Here is a 15,700-nt window from a genome sequence, read left to right as displayed (position 1 = left end):
AACCCTGCTTCCTTCGGCCATGTCACCCCTTCACCTGGAGGCAGGTGCAGCCTGGAACAGGCTCTCCATTGCTCACTGTCCAATGAGCAAACCAAACCCACTCTCTCAAACACCCTGTAAGGGAAGTGCAAATTCAGGCCAAACCCCAAGGGTGTCAGTGAGACTCTCAGAGTTGTTGACACGTGGGGGGTCATCCTGGGACTCTACCTTCCTCTCATCACACTGAAAACAAGGTCTGCCAGCCTCGGGCTGAGCGTGGGAATCCAGCAAACCCCAGACTGGAAATGATCCCAAACCCACGGATCCGTGCCCACAATGCCAGCCAGGGGTAAGGCTCTGCTGCCCTCTTGGGGGGCTCTTCCCTCCACGCCTCCAAACATACGACTGATCTGGGCCGAGCCTGGGCCAGTCTCAGCACTACAAGCCGACCTCACAGCTGACCCCTCTCTGACCGTCTGGCAGGCTCCCTTCCTGCAGGGGGGCCTCTGGCCCAATGCTCTATCCAGGCTCACCAGACACCCCCACCCCAGAGAACACCCCAGGATGGAGGATGGACCAGCCAAGGCACAAGATGGGAAGGTGTTAGGATCCCCAGAGAAGGAGGTCAGTGAGGTGCAGGGTGAGGGAACATGTCCCCAAAGGATGGGGCAGTGTGGCAGGGGTGAGGAGGGGTACCCTGAACAGAAGCTGGTGGCCCAGCACACAGCCCAACCCTTACACACGCTGGCTTTCTGTCCACAGCAAGGTCAAGGATAGTCTCATACCCCTTAAGGATGAGAAATTCCATGAGGTTAGCCGCTGGCCAGGGCCACTCACAGCCAAGGGGCAACAGAGCAGAGGAGACACCCCAGTGGAGGATCACAGGTGTGAAGAGGGCCTGAATGTGGTCAGGGGCAGGTGGGGGCCATGGGGCAGGTGGGGGCCACGCTATCTGTGCTGGGGGAATGATGGGGAGGCAGATGGGGCCACCCTCCTCTCTGCCCATCCCAAGCCAGGGCAGTCAGGGCAGGTGGGCCAGGCAGGCTCACACAGCCCATCAGCCTTCTTGGGGCTCCCAAGACCCCAGACCAGGGCACAGCCACAAGCTCATCTATGGGACTAGGGAGAGGCCACCAATAAGCAAGGCGACAAGGGGCTTCATCCACACAGAAATCTGGGGTACACTGGGGGAGACAGCAGGAGATCAAGCCCAGCCCCAGGGGCTCCCTGGGCCCCAGACAAAGGCAGAGGCGACGGAGCTGCGGCCTCTCATCCTTATACCAGCCATGTGAGCCCTGCTCTTAGGCTGGGTGCACGCCAGGAATGATTAGGAGCCACAGGCACGCAGCAGGAAGGGCTCCTGCCCCTGTCCTGGGACAGGTGCCTCAATCAGCACAGGCAGTGCACTGGGGCTTCTGGGGCTCCCTGGAGGAGGAGCCTGGGCTCCCTGAGGCTTCCCGGGTCTGGCCACACAGCCACTTGCTGTGAGTCAGAAGCTTCTGGATGGCTCCCCTCTCGGCTTCAGCCTGGAGGAGGAGCCTGCCAAGCTGGGTTCCAGGGCCATGGAGCCAGCAGGGCCCCAAGGCTAGCGATCAGCCTCTGATGGCTGGGTCAGGAGTGTGGCATCCTTGCCCATCTCCCCGTGAGGCTGAAGCCCCTGCAGTCAGGAGGCTGCTTCTTCTCTGGGCCATGGAGCCTAGACTGAAGCCTGGTCCACAGGGAGAGGCCCCAGGAAATGCGTCCACAGGAGAGGGCCGAGGGACCAGCCCTGCCTCAGCCCCATTCTGCCAAGACCCTGCCTTGACAGTAATTCCCTGAACTTTCCGATGGACAGCGTCCACTGAGAGGCCATTTGGAAACTGCTCCAGAAGGCAGGACTGTCCTGTGGCCTACAGGACTGCAAGCAGTTTGCTTCCTTCCCTGCCACACCACACAGACGACCCCCTTGCCCCCTCCTTCTCCCAGCTCAGGGGCCAAGGTGGCCAGCTCCAAACTGTCCCAGGACCCCCCTCCTCCACACCCTAGGCCGCCTTGGTGTCTAGGGCTTGTCCTTGCTTTTCCGAGCCAGAGAAGGCACTGGTGATGGTACAGGACGGGGGGCAGAGGGGTGGGGGACGCTGGGGGAATCTCAGGGAAGTGGGGGGACCTCAGGGAAGTGGGGGACCTCAGGGAAGCGGGGGGGGGGGATCTCAGGAAGTGGGGGGGGATCTCGGGGGAGGGGTCTTAGGGAAGCTGGCTCCAACGCTCCCTTCAGTTAGACCAGTCCTGAGGGCCAAGGGTTTCGGATTTCCTCTTGCCGACTCAGGCCTCTGCTCGCCTGGGACTGGATGGAAAGAAAGTCTGACTGGATCTTAAGAGGAGAGCATTCCAGGCAATAATTCACATCAAGAAGCTTGTGAAAACCCAGCCATCAACAAGAAACACTCTCTGTACGAGCCGACGCTTGGAGCCGAATGTTTCACGAATACGGCTGGGCTTTGCTTTGCTGTAATTGAGCAAACGGTTCAGGAAAATGAAAACACACCAACCCCCCTACCCCCCACAGCCTCCCACCCCCGGCCCTGACTGGCACCCCCGCCACCCGTGGCCCTGGAGCTGGCTGCAGTGGTGCAGCTTCCGCACACACCAGCACTCTCCTCCTGCACCCCCAGGGCAGGGATGGGGGCAGGTCCTGGCAGGTCCCGGCAGGTCCCGGAGGGGCTGGTGCATGCTCCCGCAGCTCTATCTGCAGCATGTCAGGGGGCATGGAGGATGCTGCAAGGGGGTGCTGCTAGCACCCCGACCTCCAAAGGCAGGACCTTCTTGAAGGGGACACATGATGCAGGAAGGTGACATGGAAAGAAGACACGCCTCTGAGAGGCCAGCCCAAGGGACCCCGCAGTGCAGGGCTGCTGGCAGATGGATGGCTAGACTGCAGGGACCAGAGAGGGCCCTCAGACCAGCAGAAGCTGATGCTCCCTCCGCTCCAGAGCCGGTGCTAAGGACAGCTCTGCCGGAGACAGCGGCCCAGCCTACCCAGTCATTTGCCGGTCCAGAAGCTGAGCGCAGCCCTGTCCTGGGCATTTTGTCTCATGTGTGTGAAATGAGGCTGGAACCAGGAGCACTATTTAAAGCCCCTAATTCTGCAGCAGGTGCCTTCTCACCTCTCACCTCTCACAGAGTGCCCTGGGTCCTGGCCAGAGGGTAAAGGGCAAAGGTAGGAGATGTGGCAAGGGCACCGAGGCCTGGCCACACAGCCACGGCCATGAGTCAGAAGCTTCTGGATGGCTCTCTACTCAGCCTCGTCTCAGGCAGGAAACGGATCTCTCCATCTCTCCGGGAAGCCAACATGACCCTCTCTGTGCCGGGCTGGGGAGTAGTCAGTGCTTCAAAGAGCAGACAGCAGACAGGGGGCCTCGGCTCTGTGTCTCCCCAGCCAAGTGACCGCCAGCAGGGGCCCGCTCTGACCTCTCCCAGACCCATAGGAGACAGGGCAGCAGGCTAGGCCTCTGAGCCCTGGGCAGCCCTCCAGGACCAGTGGTCACTCGTGTCCTACTCACATGCTTACTGAGCATCTACTAGGAGCCAGGTACTGGGGGACAGCAGGAAACAAGCAGACAAAGCCCGCTCCCTCCAAGCCCAAAGTCTCAGGCACCTTCGAGGCCAAGGAGTGGCTAGAGCCCCGGGGCCGCAGTACATGGGGAGCAGGGCTGGGGAAGAGAGGGGTGGCGGGGGAGAAATCATTCCCATGGGATCTGTCTGTCCCCTCTCTTCCCCGGGCCCCGGCCTACCGGCGTCACTGCTACTTCTGCACGCACACAAAACCTGCCTTCTGCTGGCTCCCGTTGATTCGTTGGTAAAGAAATTCGTTCCAGTATTTCAATAACTTCATCCATAGGATCTGTTTCCTTTTAATCCTGTTATCTGTATATTTTATTTTATGCTCATTCTAAAAACAACCTCCTGACAAAGTTCCATGGGCTTCTCCAGACTTGGGGTGAGGGAGTCCATGGTACAGAGAGGGTTAAGAACCCCCATGCCAGGATTGGGGGGGAGGTCCCTGGAGCCAGGAAGCCCCCCAGTGTGCGTCCTGGGGTGACACTGAGCCAAGGCACAGAGCAGCCATCCCAAATCACAGAAGGAAGTTTGCTGCAGGAATAAAACACCCAGAAGCCCCATCCAATGGTCAAAAGATAAATCAGAAAATAAACTTGGATGGGGTTAAGTGGTATCGATGGGCATAAATTGAGAAAAACATGAGATTTTTTTATCGAGTGCTTTATTTTTACCGAGGGAAAATTGAATTATTTAACTGGTCAATGAGGTAGTCGATAGGGGAAAGCTCCTAAAGGCAGGGGGGGAAGTGAAATGAGCTTGAACTTGAAATGCACACCACCAACCTTAGGGAAGCAACAGCTCCAAGACTGCGTCTCCGTCAGACAGTTGCCTTCCTCTTCCCGCCGCCCCCGCCCCCTGGCCGGGCAGCAGACCAACCAGCATCCTGACTTTGCGACGCAGACAGAGCTGGTTTTCCTGGGCTCTGAGCAACAGCCCCTCCCTTGGGTCACGCTGGCAGAATCAGGGTTATTGGAAGAAAATAGACACAAAAGCCACTCCCACGCACAGTCTCACCGCCAGGTCCTCTCTAGACGCAGGACCGCCTCTATCACTGTCGATATTTCTCCTCCAAAAACACGGGGTGGTGGACTTCTTTGGGGATTGCAATCGTGCAACTAATGGGCAAGCCAGCAAAACTCAAGGCAGACACGAGAGCAATTTCTGCTGGAGTTAAGACCTTGGGCTCCTCCAAACAATCAACCCGGGATTCCCACATGACTCAGCAACCTGGCTTCTGGTACACACCCAAAAGCAGTGGACACGGGGACCTGAACAGGTATCTGTACACCCATGCTCTCAGCAGCATGATTCACAGCACCCAGAAGGTAGGAACAGCCCCAGTGTCCATGCATGGATGGATGCATGGGTAAAGAAGATGTGATCCAGGGATGTCTGGGTGGCCCAGTGGTTGGGCACCTGCCTTCGGCTCAGGTCGTGATCCCGGGATCTGGGATCGAGGCCTGCATCAAGCTCCCTGCAAGGAGCCTACTTCTCCCTCTGCCTGTATCTCTACCTCTTTCTGTGTGTCTCTCACAAATACATAAAAAATCTAAGAAAGAAATAAAGAAAAAGAAGACAAGACGGTTCTTACACTAAAATAAAAAACACTTGGGCTTCAGAGGGAAAGAATTCAAACCTCAACTCAGACCCTTATTAGCTGTGTGGTTTCAGACGAGCATCTGCGCTCCAGGGAACCTTGCTCTTCTTACCTGTAAAGTGGGTCTGATAACTGTTCCAGGACTTAACCGAGGCAATGCAAGTGAGGTACCTGGCACAGCCCTGGGCACATCCTTGAGAACCCAACAACCATGACGATTAACGTCCTTCTTACTCATCAGGAGCACGATGTAAATGATGAGGAATTGTTTTTATAAGATAAAGTGACATCAGACACAGAAGCTTCCAGCCGATCCTAGCCAAGGGATGCCGGCTGAGGCCTGCGCGATGCTATCTCTGCTTCTGATGCCTTGGAAGTACGTGCGCTGCACAAGCCTCATAAAGAACCCGTTCTGAATTAGAATTGATCTGAATAGAAGCAGCCACACTCGGCCTGGGTCTTTTCTTACTTTGATTCGAACGGAATTTATCTCTGAGCATCGGGAAATGGCGCCATGCAAGAGATGTGCCCTGCTGGAGTCCAGGCGAGCTCCACGCTGCAAGGAAATTATCTGCTTTTGCAAGAAAATTACCGAGGAAGGAGAGTAGGGTTATTTTAAGATCGTCGAGGTAGTGTGAGAAGAAACTAATTAAAAGATTGTAATGTGCTGTGCAAACACCGTAAGTGACTGCTACAGAAATGCAAAATGAGGAGAACTTCTTCACCTCAAAAGAACACCCGGGTTTTCATTTTTCCTTCACTCATCCTTGTGAGAGCTGACGTTCGAGTATCCCTATTAATTTTTTTTAAGGCGACAAAGGAACTTAATTGGGATAAAGATGATGAGCACAAGACACATCGTGTGAAGTGTCCCTGAAACACAGGGCTTAAGTCACAAAGATTTTGCTGCTGCCTTCTGCAGGAGTCGGAGCAGGTCAGGGGCATGCACCCTCCAGGGCCCAGTGAGTGCGGGGCATCCCCAGTCCCCACTGTCCGCTTTCCTCTGAACCAGGACCCAGGACCAGGAGTGCCAAGGGTCTAGGAAGTCACAGCCTGCCAGCCAGCATGTCTTACTGAGGGGGACCCAGCCTCGGGCACATTTCGTGTTTTATGGCATTTTTTTCCATACACAGAATCTAAGTTCCCACCCTGCACAAGGCTTTCCCAGGATTCCCACAGCAAGAGCAGGCTGTGAACAGATCAGCAGGCATGACTTCAACCCTTTAAATGCTGTGGATGGAGGCCCGGTGGTCCCGGCCCCAAAACCCAGGCTTCCCTGCTCCCAGGGCTTCCAAACCCGTTGCGAACAGTGGTTGGGAACTGCGACGGCAGCCTGGCATCTCAGGTCATCAGCATCCCTGTCCCCTCCACAAAGCACCCACAGAAATGCTGGCCTTTAAGAGGGGTGAGGGTGAAATGGGCCATTTGTCAGAATCTATAAATAACTCCATCTTTGGAGGCTGAAGCAAGAAATAAGAAGATGCCCCCATACACAAGGCCAACGTACAAGCTCCACCTCAGCATCTTCCTAGACCCCCAAAGGCACAGAGATGCTCAGCATCATCCCAGCGTGTTTTCTGACTACTTCAACCATGTACTCCCTGCTGGCGTCCTCCAGGGCCCGAGCCTGCCTCCGACAAATAATAATAAAATGAAAATGAAAAACAACCACAACCCTTTGGAAGGCCCCTGCACTAAGCCACACTCTACTCTGAAGGGGCGTGCAAAGGATGGAGTTAATTTATGACCTCTTTAAAATACTCTCAGGAACTCTCATGCAACTACAAATTAAATAGCCACTTTATTCAAGTAAAAGTAGATTTGTGCACCGTGTTCAGGAACTGTATTAATAGGGCCGTTTTTCTGCCTTCAAGCCGAGCTTCTTGACTGATGGATGTCCTTTCTCTGTCCTAGTGGTCCAGGCTTTTCAGGCCTCTGTGCCTCTCCCATGGCCTTCATACTCTCCATCCTATCTGCTCCTCAGCCCAGGCGACACTGACTCTACTGGTCCCTCAGAGACGCTTCATTACCACCTCCTCCAGAAAGTCCTCCCTGACCTCCCCAGAGCAGGTTCTCACGACACCAAGATGCTCTGTGACGAATTCCTGTCCAGACCAAACATGGTACCAGGACAGGGGCTGTGTTTGATCTTGCTCATCACTGTCTCCCCAGAACCTAACCCTCCAGAGAAAGCAGCCGATTTAAGAGCTAATGTGCAGCCTCTTTTCACCTGGGGCTCTCAAACTCATGGGGTCTCTCCCAGCACAGGGAGAGTACACAAGATCCTAGGGTCACCCTGGGTCACCCCAGGCAAAGGGCAGGCGTCTCTCTAAGTATGGCACTTCCTGAGACTCTGCGTACCCCATGCACATCTCCATTTACTGTCCTAAGACACATTTCCCCCATTTTCTCACTGTTCTCCGCCCAGCCACAAGGCCCAGGGTCCCTGGGGGACTTCCACAGCCCTCATCCTGATAGCAAATGTGTGACAGGTACTCAGCCCTGGTCACCGCATCCCTTGACACCCTCTGCCTCTGCCCCTGCCTAGGTGGCCACTGGTCATCCTTGGTGAAGGCCTCCAAGACAGATGCTCTTCATCTGGGTGGATGCCCACCATCTCCACGCATATCAGCCACAGCTCAGCCTCCTGTGAGCCACTTCTCTCTCGAATCCAGCCCCTACATCAACGTGCCAGGAAGCTCGCCCCATGGTGGCCTGGAATTCCAAAACACCACATGGAACGTTCAGCAGCCTTGACCGTAAGACCCTGTGCCCTGGAGCCACCAAGCTTGCCTCCCAAGAAACCACAGCCATCAGATATAAGGCTGCAAGTCAGCTCTGTCACCAGATCTGGATCTGTTCATTCAAGAACCTAAAGTTTATGAGAAGGCCTTTATGGTCTCTGTACGCTGGAGGCTGGCCAGGACCCGGGAAGCCAGTGCCACCCTGGGAAAGAGAGAGGCCTGCAGAGCCAGGGCAGCCACATCCCTCACCTGGAAACCTCTCCCACACCCATTCCCTCCCACGGCCCCTCCAGGGTCAGCCCAGGCCCAGTCACGGCTGCCTACCCTCTGAGCCTCTGTCTGGAAGCCTCATCTCCAAGGTGCCTCACCAGCCCCCTTGGCACTCTGCCCCCCCACTCCGGGGTGCTGGGGGAAACTCAGACAGAACCCTAACATCCTTTCCTGAGCACCTGCTGTGGGCCAGGCCCTTGTCTGAGCACAAGATGGATCACCTCCCTTCCCTGCAGAGCAAGCCTGCCAGCCTCCATAGCCCAGCTCTGAGACAGCAAGGCCCAATTTCATGAGCGTGCCCAAGATCTCCAGGCTAGGAAGGATCAGGCCAGGCTCACCCCAGGCCAGCAGGTTCTGAGCAAGTAGCTCGCTGTGACCACGCGGGAAGGCAGGTGGATGCCTGAGAGGCAAGAAGACAGGAGTGGAGGGAACTGCGTGGAAGGAAACGGGACGGCCAACAGCTCGGACTTGCCCTGGGCAGCAGCACCACGACCCGGCCTGCTTACTCAGAGGCCCAGCAGCGCGTCTGGAGCTCAGCAATGATGGGCAGGAGTCTAAGCCCTGTTTCTGCTCAATTGCACCTAAGCTCAGAGGTCTATAGAAAGAATAAAGCACAAAGGACAGAATCTAAGTCCCCAGGGATATCAAAAGGGGGTTTTCAAGTCATTTCTTGTACAATCTCGCTGGTGCAATTAGCATATAATCACTTCAGCCTTTCTAAGTAAAAGCCTTTAACCTTCAAGAAAAACCAAAACAGGGACACCTGGATGGCTCAGTGGTTGAGTGTCTGCCTTTGGCCCAGGACGTGATCCTGGGGTCCTGGGATCAAGTCCTACGTCGGGCTTCCCACAAGGAGCCTGCTTCTCCCTCTGCCTGTGTCTCTGCCTCTCTCTGTGTCTCTCATGAATAAATAAATAAAGTCAAAACTGAAAAAAAAAAAAAAAAACAACACCACATCGTACTGCCATCCTGGGCTCTCCTGCCTCCTGTTAGGTTCCACTAGGAGCTGACTTCCCCCTGTGTTTTCCAAACTTCTTCCCTCTGTCTCCATGCACAATGCCTTCACCGTCTTTTTAGACCACATCTGCACACCTGTAAATGCCCACCTCTGGCCCAAGCTGTTCCTCTCCACTGAGTGTTCTCCTCCATCTCCCATATGCTTCTCCCACTCATTCATTAAGCCCACTTTGATACCACCTCCTCCATGCCACCTCCCCGGATTTCCCCACCAGGGAAGATGGCACTCACCCCTCGTATCTTAGCTTTAGTGTCCCTCCCTTCTGTCCCACTGGACCAGTCTGGGTTCCACCACATTACATTCAGAGAGGGAAAGGGTAACAGAGACCCCTTCCCTGCCGCTATGAACTGAATTGTGCCCCCTTCCAAAAAATCCTTATGTGGAAGTCTTAACCCCTAGTACCTCTGACTATGACTGCATTTTGGAGACAGGGTCCTTACAGAGGTTAAAATTACATTAAAATGAGGCCAGTCAGGTGGGCCCTGATCCAATCTGATGGGTGTCCTTATAAAAAGCAGAGATCAGGACACAGACACGCACAGAGGATGACCACATGAGGACGTCCACAGGAGAAGGCAGCCATCTACACACCAAGGAAGGAGGCCTCAGAGGGAGCCAACCCTGCCCGTGCCTGGATCTCAGACTCCCAGCCTCCAGCCCTGCAAGGACATACGCTTCTATCATTGAAGCCGCCCGGTCTGTGGTGCTTTAACATGGCATCCCTAGCACTAATGCACCTGCCCTCAAGGATCTCGACATCTGGCAAGTTGTCATGACCCAATCCACACCCTCGAAAGCTCCATACATCTGCTCTGAAGCCCTGCCTCCCTGGGTATAAAATATACACAAGTACCAGGTTCCTCAAGACCCTGGAGCAGAGAACATGGTTAACCAGCTCGGAATCACCACTGTATACAATTCCCCTAGACATCCCCAATCCTCTAGGCACAGCACGGAACAAATGTGGAAAATGGGGGAGGAGGATGGCAGGGGAGGGGAAGAGGTGCTCATCCATGGATAGCGGCAACAACGCCGAACCGATGAGGTCTGGTCAAACAAGCTCAAGTCCAAGGGAGCTGACGAACCAAAATTGAAGTTCAAGTGCCAAGAGGGAGGCACACAGGTGAGCTATATACTTAAAATAAGCAAAATAAGCAAGCGCATGATTTCCACCTTCCAATCCTACCTCTGTCTCTGAGGGCAGCTCAAGAGAAGCAAAACCTGGAGCGTCCATGCAAAGCCCATTTTGGATCCCTCAAAGGTAATGCCCAGCGGTTTCGATGAAACATTAATTTCACACACAACAATTTGTTTCTACAGCTCAACAGACAGAAAGGCAGTGTTTGAACTTCCAGGCAAGTCCACTTCCCTATCTCCATGGGAGCAGGAAGAAGTCGGGCCGTGGGAAGGAATATGCACACATGTTCCCAGTGCTCGGCCACAAGGGCTCGCCTCTTGCCTCCTGTGACTCCTTCTTGCAGATGCTCGAAAATACTACCTCAAAAAGTCTGTCCCTCTCAGCAAATGCTTTTTATTTATTTTTTTTTTTTTTAATTTTGAAAAACACCTGCTACGGTAAAGCAAATGCTTTCTCTGCTCCTGTGGACCATGTCTGCAAAGAACAGTTTCTCGGGTCTCCTGACCTGGACAAATTAAGTGAAATAAAATTTTTTAAAGATTTCCCTCAGCAAAGTGGCTGCAGGTTCGTTTCTTCCCCACTGTGGCCTTAAAAGATGGTGCCTTCAAACGGAGGCTAAATCCAGTGCAGGATCCCGGCTAATATCTTTGGACCGGTGGCTGCCTGTTGAGGACAGAGGGAGTCAAAGCTGGTTCTAAGAGCTCCTGTGCCCAGAAAACAAAGCCATGCTAGCACTACATATGCACCTGTGCACGAGACAGTAACAATTAGAAACACATTTGCATTTAGCGCTTGGTTCGCCTTCCCTCCCACCCTGAGCATTCCCCAGGCACCAAGGTACTCTTAAGGCACCATCTGCTCCCCAGGCCAGAAGATGACCTGCTTTTGCAGAGAGCACAATGGGCCTCAACATCGCACTCCAGAGGATGGGTGAGCGGGAGGAGGGAGGCAGGAGTGAGAAGGCACCCAAGCCGAAAGCCTGGGTCAACATTTCGATGCTGGGCAGCCCAGGTGGCTCAGTGGTTTAGCGCCGCCTTCAGTCCAGGGCCTGATCCTGGGGACCCAGGATCGAGTCCCACATCGGGGTCCCTGCATGGAGCCTGCTTCTCCCTCTGCCTGTGTCTCTGCCTCTGTGTGTGTGTGTGTGTCTCTCATGAATAAATAAATAAAATCTTAAAAAAAAAAAAACATTTCAATGCTGCTGCTCGCCTTCTCTTTACCCCACTGACAACAACACTCACTGACGATAATAAAGCACTTCTAGCTTCCGCCTCCTAAGTGTGTGCTAAGTGCCAGGCTCTGCCCTGCTTTGCACATGCTATCCCTGCCCTCCCCTTTGCAGGGGGCCAGGGGAGAGATGCACCCTTTCAAGCTCCTGTTCTGGACCTCCTGCCCTTGACCAAAGAGAAGTCCAACCCCCTCCCCTCCCAAGCCCCCTCTCCAGGAATTCACCTGCCAGTACCCAGGAAACAAGCCACCTAGCTACAAAGCAGTCCCTGATTCAGCCAGTGTGCCCCGGGGTGCAAAGCCGGGGAAGCTCCTCTGAAGCTCCCCCACCTCGCCCCGACCCTACCCCACCTTGCACGCTCCCCGTTGGCCCAAGCCCCCTCCTCACTCTCTCCAAGGAGGCTGCCCATCCCTCTGGCTCTGTGCTCACAACGGGGTGGGTGCTGGGTGCCAGTGGGTCCTACCTGGGAGGCTGGCCTCCATCCTCAGTGCCCCTCTCTCCCTTCTGCCACACGGCCCCCTGCGACCCCATGAATCAAAAATGACTGAGGCACTGGATTAACAGCTGCTTCAACCACCTGAGCAGGTGGGGGTAGGGGCTCGGTTGAGATAGTCTGGCGCCGCAGGATGACCTCAAATGCTCAGTGTTCCTTGAGCCGTGGGTCTCCGGGGGTTACAGCTTACGGCACAGGGACAAGGCTTGTTCACCAGTATGGGGAGTGATGAAAAGCTGAGCCCAACTGTTACGCGGGGTCTGACCCCTCTCTCATGATGCAGATGGGGACGGTTGCCTAGGGCTCTTCTAGGGAGGGGTGCCTGCTACCTGGAGTCAGGCACCTGCCACCCCCCACTCCCACTCCCACTCCCACTCCGTTGGCACCCTGAGCGCCCCCTGCTGGCCTCCGGGCAGCCAATGCAACCGCCCCCCACCCTCCACCCCAGCTTTCTAGGGACTAGAGAGGCACAAATGACGGAAGACCAGAGACCTGGTGTCTGTGCCTGCAGCTCCCAGCTGGCTAAGGAGGGGGAATGGCAGGGCCCTGGGCTCTGGACCAATCAAGTGTGCCCAGTGCTGCCCGTTGTGTGCTGCCCCTGGATTCGGCTGGAGAGGGGATGGAGTACCATCCCCCAGAATCCACCTCACCAAACCACCCCCATCAACCCAGGAGGGCTGAGGCGGGCTAAATTCCCCCCCCCCCCAGCCCACATTACACCCCCTTTCCAGGCTAGGGAAGTGCATAGATCCCCACCCTTCCACTCCCAGAGCATGCGGGGGTACTGGCCCCTGATGCCGCCTCAGAACTTTGTCAAAGAGAAGCGCTGGAGGTGGGGGAGCCACTGGGGGAGACCCCAGCGAATAGCCATAGAAGGGAGTAAGCGGAGAGTCCCAGCTCTACTCCCCACACAACCAGCTGCCACCTCCCCCGACTCTTCCAAAACTGGAGATGACCCACTAGGGCTGCTGGGAGGCGACCAGGTATGACCACTGATCACCTGCCCAGGGGGAGAACGAGGCTGGGGCAGCCCCGGGGGGAGGATATGAGGGCATCCCCAACCCCGTGATGCACCACACACACAAAACAAGGATGGGTGGGAGCCGGGAAGGGTAGGAGCCATCGCGGGGCGCTGGAGGAAGGAGGCGCCCAGGACCCTAACGGGGGAGGCGAGGGCGGGGGAGCCCAACTTCCAGAGCAGCGGGAAGGGGAGGGCGGGCAGGGAGTTTGAGAGCGCGGCGGGCGCCCAACTCCGTGGGTCGCAGATTCCTGCGCGGCCAGGGGCAGCCGGGTCGCACCCGGGGAACCCGGAGAGGGGGTCCCCGAATCCCAGGCTGAGCCGACCGGGGCTCCTGGAGCCCGCGGAGCGAGGTCCCAGGGAGAGCGGGGGCGGGGGGGGCGCAACACCGAGTTGGGGTGGTCCTAGAGCACCTGGAGGCACCCCGGCGACCGGGGTCCCGGAGCCTCGGGAGGTGCCCCCCGTCACCTGGAGTCTGGAGGCGGGCGGGGGGCGGGGCGCTCCGAGGTGCTGGGGGTCCCCGAAACCCGCGGGGCGGCCGCTCACACCTCTGGGGCCGCTCCCAAGAAACCGGTGTTCGGAGCCCGGCAGGGGCGCCGCCGAGGTGCGTCGCGTCCCCGAGTCTCCGGGAACGGCCGGGCCGAGCAGGGCGGTGGGGAGCGGGGCGCGGGGGCACTTACGCTGCTGTTCTCGCCCGTCCAGTGCACCATCGCCTGGTTGTGCGTCGCGTCCCCCTTGAGCACGAACGACGTGCTGATGAGCGAGACCTGCGCCCGCGGAGCCGCTCCGGCCACCGGCGCCGCCCGCGCCCGGCGCCCCTGGTGCGCCGCGGGGGCGCCATCCTCGCCGGGACCCGGGGCGGCAGCGGGACCCAGCCCCGGGGCGCCGGCGTCCCCGTCCCGGTGCCCGTCCCCGTCCCCGTCCCCGTCCCCGTCCCCGTCCCCGTCCCCGCCGCCCGGCAGCGCGCGCCCCGCGGCTGGGCTCGGCGGCGCCCGGGTGAGCAGCGCGCGGGGACCCCGGCGCCCGGGCTCGGGGGAGCGCCCCGCCGCCCCGCAGGCGGCCACCAGCAGCAGCAGCAGCAGCAGGAGCGGCCGCGAGCGCGGCGGCGGCGGCGGCGGCGGCGGCGCCCCGGGGCTCGGGGCTCGGGCGGCGGGGCCGGGGCCCTTCGGGGCGCGCGGGGGCCCCCGGGGCGCCATGGTCGCCGGGGGGCGGCGGGGCGGCGCGGGCGAGGGAGACCTCGGCGGGCGAGCGGGAGGGCGCCGGGGAGCGCGAGCGAGAGCGCAGAGAAAGGAGCCGGCGAGGGGAGGGAGCCGCGGGAGGAGGGGACTCGGCGCTCCGCCGCCGCCGCCGCCGCCGCGCAGCCGAGGGCGCACCGCCACCTGCCGGCCGCGCCGGGCCCGCCGCGCGCCGCCCCGGGGCCTGGGCAGGGGTCCCGAGAGCCAGAGCGCGCGCCCCGCCAGCCGGCGCCCTCCCGCTCCCTGCCCTCTGCCCTTCCCACTGCCCTGCTGCCTGTGCTCGCTCAGCTCCAACGGGGGCGGCACGGTTCACGGGGGTGAGCAGCAGCCGGTGCCGGCCCTGGAGCGGACACCTGGCACCCAGGTGCGCACCTTTACAGACCGAATAACCCCGAGAGCCAGCCCTGGGACAGTGGAAGTGGGGACGGGCTCTCCTGCAGCGGCCTCCAAACACAGCACCGAGGGGACTCTCCGGCCACTGCCAAGGCCCTGAGGCTGCCCCTGCACAGCCTACTTCCGGGCGCCACACAGGTGCCTTAGACTCCTGGACTTGCATGCGGTGCGCGTCTATGTTCCAGCCCCAGGAGCCACCAACCCAGCAGCCTCCAAACATGAGGACAGAGACCTGGGTGCAGAAGCATCTAGAAGGAGGGGGGCGAGGTCCCAACCAGGGCACAGCGTGACAGGCCACAGCAAAGAACGTGAAAACAGGCTCACAATCCACCAAGTCCCTGCCAGAGGCCACGGGCTGCTTTAGGCAGATTTCATAACTTTCTTGAGCGTCCACCCTGTGCTCTGTATTGGCCTGTGGGAAAACAGGAGGAGGGGGCTGGAGCCCCACTTAGGTGAGGACAGTTTTGCATCCTCTGCCAGGTGGGGGCCAACCTGCCTTCATCCTTCCCCTAGAGGCCTCTGCATTAGGTAAAGATCCTGGGCTCCCAGGCTCTGTCACACCTGCCTCCCAGCTGGATATCTGCTCCAGGGAGAGAGGGAGAGAGGGAGAGGGAGAGAGAGAGAAAGCCAAATGGGGCAGAGGAGCAAAGCCTCAAACATTTGGGAAAGCTAGAGAATGCAGGTTCCCTCCCACCTCCAGGAGTAGAAGCACCCAGTGCCCAGTCTTCTTCTGTAGGCTCACCCCACCCCCCAGGCTCAACCAGAAGTTGGAAGTCAGATCTGATAACAGATAGTCCCTGGGGCCCCTGCTGTCTGTGCCCAGCCTTGGGGGGCGGGCTTGGGGGTGGCCAGATGTCTGAGAAGTCTCCTCCCCTGGAATGTGCCCTAGCCGTCCCTCCCCCTCCATGGTGTAAATTCCCAAGCTGTCAGATTCTAAGTCTTCAGCTCAGGCCCTGGGTTGGGAAGGGAAGCAAGAGCCCAGAGCTGCAG

At 58.1% G+C, this 15,700-nt stretch overlaps 1 protein-coding gene across 3 annotated transcripts in view; it reads right to left on the bottom strand.

Moving 5' to 3' along the window:
- The window catches only part of SORCS2 (sortilin related VPS10 domain containing receptor 2), a 458,191-nt gene extending 443,835 nt beyond the window's left edge, over positions 1-14,356 (bottom strand). For 2 of the 3 annotated variants that reach the window (XM_025999725.2, XM_072737570.1), the window contains exon 1: positions 13,763-14,302. In XM_025999725.2, the coding sequence (XP_025855510.2) occupies positions 13,763-14,278 (516 nt within the window). In that variant the 5' untranslated portion in view covers positions 14,279-14,302. Of the gene's footprint in view, positions 1-13,762 lie in introns of all 3 variants that reach the window. The other variant, XM_072737571.1, reaches the window with a different exon arrangement.
- Positions 14,357-15,700: the final 1,344 nt, after the last annotated feature.

The sequence above is a fragment of the Vulpes vulpes genome, chromosome 14, assembly GCF_048418805.1.
Source record: "Vulpes vulpes isolate BD-2025 chromosome 14, VulVul3, whole genome shotgun sequence".
NCBI lineage: Eukaryota > Metazoa > Chordata > Mammalia > Carnivora > Canidae > Vulpes > Vulpes vulpes.
Note: the sequence above shows the minus strand (reverse complement) of the source record. Positions and strands in the feature narration are given on the sequence as shown.